Raw genomic sequence first — 5,329 nt, forward strand, 5'->3', positions numbered from 1 at the left:
TCCCAACACTTTTATGGATTTTTTAAATTTACGCTATCATATTTTTAGTCTCCAATAACTCTTTCTTTTACACAGCAACTTCTTCTTGTCTGGGAAAAACAATATTTTGTCAATTTAATGGTAATTGGGTTCTAAGGTTTTTTTGTTTTGTTTTGTTTTTTGTTTTTTTGTTTTTTTAACTGGAGTTTCACTCTTGTTGCCCAGACTGGAGTTGCAATGGCATGATCTAGGCTCAGGCTCACCATATCCTCTGCCTCCCAGGTTCAAGCGATTCTCCTGCCTCAACCTCCCAAGTAGCTGGGATTACAGGCATGTACCACCACACCTGGCTAATTTTGTATTTTTAGCAGAGACAGGGTTTCTCCATGTTGGTCAAGCTGGTCTCAAACTCCCGACCTCAGGTGATCCACCCACCTCGGCCTCCCAAAGTGCTGGGATTACGGGTGTGATCCACTGTGCCCAGCTAGGTTCTAAGTTTTTTTCTGCTTCTTGTCATAAGTCTGTACTCTTCCTATTTCCTGCAGTTTTTGTTTGCCTTTGTTTTGAATTCTTGCTATGGTTTTTGTCTCTTGGTCATATTAGAGGCATTCCTTAAATGCCTAGTGGTCTTAGCTGCCCATGATCCAGCCCAAGGCACTCAGAAGCATGGCATGGAAGGGCAAAGCTTGCCAGCTGAGGAGTGACAAGGATCCCACTGGCTTTATTACAAAAGAGTAGGGAGTTTTGCTTTTTTTCAGGGTGCACTGCACAAAAGAACCACTGCTCTGAACGTGGCTTCTCTCTCTGCACTTCCATACAATGCTGACTGGAACTTGTCTATACTCTTTGCCTGCACTGTGGTGTTAGGAGCTAAGCTCCTCTGGCTTGACCAAACACGAGACAGCTGCCAGTTTATATATGCCATGAAAACATGTTTCTTCCATCGACTTCTCCTTGGTTGACCACTTCTTTGTGGAAAAGTGTGAAGAGATTCTGATTCTCTTCGCTCAACTAACCCTCTCACTGTGCTGCTCTTTTCTGCCTCTCAAATTTCAGTTCTGTTAAACTCTTCCACACCAGATGAACACAGTCAGGATAGCTGAGCACCCACCACAAGGCAGTGCAGCTATCCCTCTGATCCTCACAAGGACCTTCCCTGCTGAGTATGTGACTCCAAGTTCAGAGGAGGAACTATGTACCGAGGCTCCACTTGGGTCCGATCCCAAAGCTTGGGTTCATATCATGACACCACAGCTGAGCCTTGCCTTGCCCTACAGAATGCACTTTGTCCTGCCAAAAGAAAGTGGTTCCCAAGGGGACAGAACACCAGTGTTCCACATGGAACTACCAGACAGGGCAGCGGCGCACAGTAGGAGGACCCCAGAAGATGCTGTCTCTCCTGATCATCTGTCTCCTGCCCGCCATGGAAGGGAAGAGCTGCCTCCGCTGCTGGCCAGAACTGTCTGCCTTGATAGACTATGACCTGCAGATTCTCTGGGGGACCCCAGGGCCACCCACAGAACTTTCTCAAAGCATTCACTCCCTGTTCCTAGAGGCTGATAATTTTCTCAAACCCTGGTACCTTGGTGAGGCACAGCCAGGAGATCAGGGATTGGATGTGGCCTCTTTACCTGACCTGGGATCTTACTCCCTTGACTTCCCTTTGACCTGTATCTTATCCTCAGATCGTGACCATTTGGAAGAAGAAACAGCCAAATTCTTCACTCAAGTACACCAAGCCATTAAAACGTTACGAGATGGTGAGGAAGCCAAGAGTCTCCGGGCCTTGGGGCTTGGGTTGACAAAGGCCCACCCTCCAAGGCATTCTCAGAGGCCCATGTGGCCATGGGTGGGAGGTCTTGTGAAGGTGGGAGATGAATGCAGTCTGTCTCCGTGTGCTCTCTGGAACGTCCATGTAGAAACAAGGGTCTGAAAACCCAACCTTGAGCAAGTTGTAACACTGAACACCCCTTCCCTCCTGCTCTGCCCAGATAAAACAGTACTTCTGGAAGAGATCTACATGCACAAGAATCTCTTTACTGAGAGGCTGAATAAGATATCTGATGGGCTGAAGGAGAAGGGTAAGGGATGGGGACGATCCCTGCACACGGCCCAGCCCTCCACACCTGCCAAGACCCAAGGCATGCAGAGTTCATTCTGCAGCCCCCTAGATCATCCCCAGGAGCCCCACACCTCTCCATGAATGCCTTCCCTGTCTCCATCTCCTACTTGCACCCCAGACCCCCTTGGCTCTGTCTGCCTCCCCAGCACCTCAGTTTCTCTACCTTCTCACCCTCCCTGGCAGCCTGCAATGAGTCCTGTGGTGAGTATGCATGGGGACTGGGCCTGGGGGAGGGATGAAAGGTGCCTGGCACCCCCTAGCCCCTGTCCCTCCCCTCCCATAGACATACAGTCCACACTGAAGGTCACCAGCTGTGCTGACTGCAGGACTCACTTCCTCTCCTGCAATGACCCCACTTTCTGCCCAGGTCAGTGGCCACCACCCTGTCCAGCCTCTCTCCTCCCTGCCCTGCATTCCTGGAGCTATTGCTGTGTCTGTCATTCTCTTTTGCCCAACTCAAGCTTTTCTTGTTCTTTATCCTCACCCCGGGTGAAGGCAGCACCTCCTGGGATTTCTTGATGTCCTCACATCAAGCTCTAGAGCCTTGGAGGCATCTGCCTATAGGACATCACTCGTGGAGGCCTGTTGGTTCTCAGAGATGCCATGCCTAGAAACATGACCAATCCTTATTCAGGAGGCTGAGGCAGGAGAGTCGCTTGAACCCAGGAGGTGGAGGTTGCAGTGAGCCGAGATCGTGCCACTGCACTCCAGCCCGGGCCACACAGCAAGACTCCGTTTCAAAAAAAGAAAAAAGAAAAGAAAAAGAAAAAGAAACATGCCTAATCCCATCGAACCCCCAAACCTGCTCTTCCTCCAGGGCCCTTCTCAACAAATGGCCTCACTCAAGCCCTCAGCCTCCTAAACCAGGAATCTCCCTCCACTTAGCATGGAGAATCACCATGTCTTGCTAAATAAGTCTTCTATGTGTTCCCATAGTTTCATTCTAACCTCCACTCTCAGGCCTCCCCATCTCTCATCTAACCTACAGCAACATTTCCCATCAGCCGCCCTGTCCCTCCAGGCCACGTCGCACTCTGAACTTCTTTTCAAGGAGCAGTTCTACCCATGACACTCCCTGTTTATAACCAGCAGTGGCTCCCAATGCCCCTGGATAAAGCCCACCCTCTTCGGGAGCCCCCTACTCCCCAAGCACACCAAGTGCATATGGACAGCTCCATGCTTCTGTCCTTGAGCGTGTCCTGGGCCGGTGACACAGCCTTGCCCTTGAACTGATCCCTTATTTGTGTTTCCAAGTCCAGCTCAGACTCCTGTTTCCTAAGGAGCTTTCCCTGATCACCTCCCACCCCAGAGGCTTGTCAGCCATCCTCACTGTCACTTCCCCTCCCATGTCCTGTCCTATTTCCCTTGAACCCCACACCATGATTGTTTGCTTGTCTAGATATGTGCTGGGCACACAGGGTGCTCAGTTAGTGTTTGCAAACACATCATGAGTGAACGAATCAAAGAATGAGAGGATGGTGGCCTTCTCTCTGAGTCGAGGTAGCCCTACCTGGCCTCCAAACACCTGGCTCCCTCTTTCACACCCCAGCCAGGAACTGGCGGACCTCCCTGTGGGCTGTGAGTCTCAGCAGTGCTCTGCTCCTGGCCATAGCTGGAGGTGGGTGAGTGACCTCTCCAAGCCCCAGCATCCCCAGGGAAGACACACCTATTCCCTGACTGACTCCACCCTGTTTCTTGGCCCAGATGTTTCTTTTACTGGCACAGGAAGAAGGAGGCAGTAAAGGTACTGGGAAAGGAGACCCCGACCCAATTCTAGGGCTCCCAGGAGGGAAAAGCTGGGTGTGCCCTGGGAGTCGCAGGGCCTGGAACCCCAGTGCCGACTTCCTGGGGTCTGGCATGCAGAGCAGAGTGGGATCAAGGGCCAGGACTCTCAGGAGTGCCACTCATCAGCCTCCATATATGCAGACATATTGGGGCCAGGGGCCCAGGACACAGAAATGGCAAAGCTCCAGGCCTCCCACCCTCACTACCGAGTGCTCTTCCCCCCAGCTGTCCCTGTCCCCTGCACACCCCACCTTCACCCCTGCTGCCCTGGCCTGACCCGCAGGGACCATTAACATGGCTGCCTTGCCCTCTGCTCTGGGTTGGGTTTGGCCAGGGGAGACTCCCAGGAGGAGGTTAGAGAGACCGGGAGGAGGCCAGGGCAGTGGGAGGTCAGGGTAGGAATGCCCAGCTGCTTCTCCCTCAGAAGGAACAGGGCAGCCTGCATGTCTTCCAGAAGTGAACAGAGGCCTCAGCTACCGTCATGAAGTTCACTCATCTCTGGGTCCCCGTGACCTCCTCCCCTGATCCCCTCCATCCTGGGTCCTGGGGCCCCAAAGCTCTGAGGCCTAGGAGACTGCGCTGTCTCATGGTTTGCCTACTCCTACACCTTTGTAAAGAGTCTCTTCATTAAAACCCCTCCTCACAGCCTAGTTGACTGTGTTGTCTGTCTTCTGCCGGATGCTGAGATGGCATCTCTTCCCGAGTTACCCTGTGTGCCATGTCCCATTCCCTCACCCTTCCCCTCCTCTCCAGAATCATCCTGTCCTGGTCCCAAAATGATGGTTTTATGGGCTCATCCAGGCCTCACCTAATTCCAATACCTGAGACGAGGCCAGGGGTGGCCTGGGCGCCCCCCTCTGCATCTCAGTTTCCCCATCTAAGCACAAGGAGATGGGGGTGTGATGCTTTCGCCAGGCTGGTGTGCTCCGACCCAGGAACCTGCCTGGCTCATGTTTACTGTCCAGTATTTGGCCATGCCATGGGTGCAGATCCAAAGTTCTCACTCCCCTTTTCTCCTTCAGTCCACCGAAGCCCTGCCAGGGTCCTCAGCCCAGCTCCTAAAAGGAGAACCCCTGTCTCCTTAGGCCCTGTTTGTGCTTGCTCCTCGGAGCTGGCAGCTCAGCCTGGAAGGCTTGGACTCAGGCTGACTTCAACGCCACAACCCATGGTAAGTGCTGCTTCTTGGAAGACAGCCAAGGACTGCAGGAGGCCTAGAAAAAAATGGAGCATAAATGGCAGTAGGGCAGAGAGCGCCATGGCCGAGGGCAGCGGTGGGTCTCCAGCCACAGGCACCTCCCTCTCACCCAGCTGGGGTATCCAGGAAGGCTTCTCTGAGGTGGTGTCTTACACCCATGTGACAGCCCAGAGAAGGGCGGGAAGGAAGAGCGGGGTGTTTTGATTGGCATTGCCGAGGAGCAGAGGTCCGAGAGACCTTGAGAGTTT

At 53.0% G+C, this 5,329-nt stretch overlaps 1 protein-coding gene across 12 annotated transcripts; it reads left to right on the forward strand.

Annotated features, from left to right (window-relative positions):
• Window positions 1–1,318: 1,318 nt before the first annotated feature.
• Window positions 1,319–4,536, forward strand: TEX51 (testis expressed 51). 12 transcript variants are annotated; one of them, XM_058434386.1, is made up of 8 exons: window positions 1,319–1,565; window positions 1,665–1,739; window positions 1,971–2,060; window positions 2,285–2,302; window positions 2,385–2,468; window positions 3,651–3,723; window positions 3,806–3,845; window positions 4,311–4,536. In XM_058434386.1, exons 1-8 carry the CDS (start codon window positions 1,367–1,369, stop codon window positions 4,344–4,346), a joined length of 615 nt encoding a protein of 204 aa, XP_058290369.1. In that variant the 5' UTR covers window positions 1,319–1,366; the 3' UTR covers window positions 4,347–4,536. The 12 variants fall into 12 exon arrangements, with proteins under 12 accessions (XP_058290369.1, XP_058290371.1, XP_058290374.1 ...); XM_058434388.1 differs by having other exon boundaries at window positions 4,314–4,536; XM_058434391.1 differs by having other exon boundaries at window positions 4,341–4,536.
• Window positions 4,537–5,329: the final 793 nt, after the last annotated feature.

This window comes from Hylobates moloch, unplaced genomic scaffold (assembly GCF_009828535.3).
Source record: "Hylobates moloch isolate HMO894 unplaced genomic scaffold, HMol_V3 SCAFFOLD_24, whole genome shotgun sequence".
In the NCBI taxonomy this organism is placed as follows: domain Eukaryota; kingdom Metazoa; phylum Chordata; class Mammalia; order Primates; family Hylobatidae; genus Hylobates; species Hylobates moloch.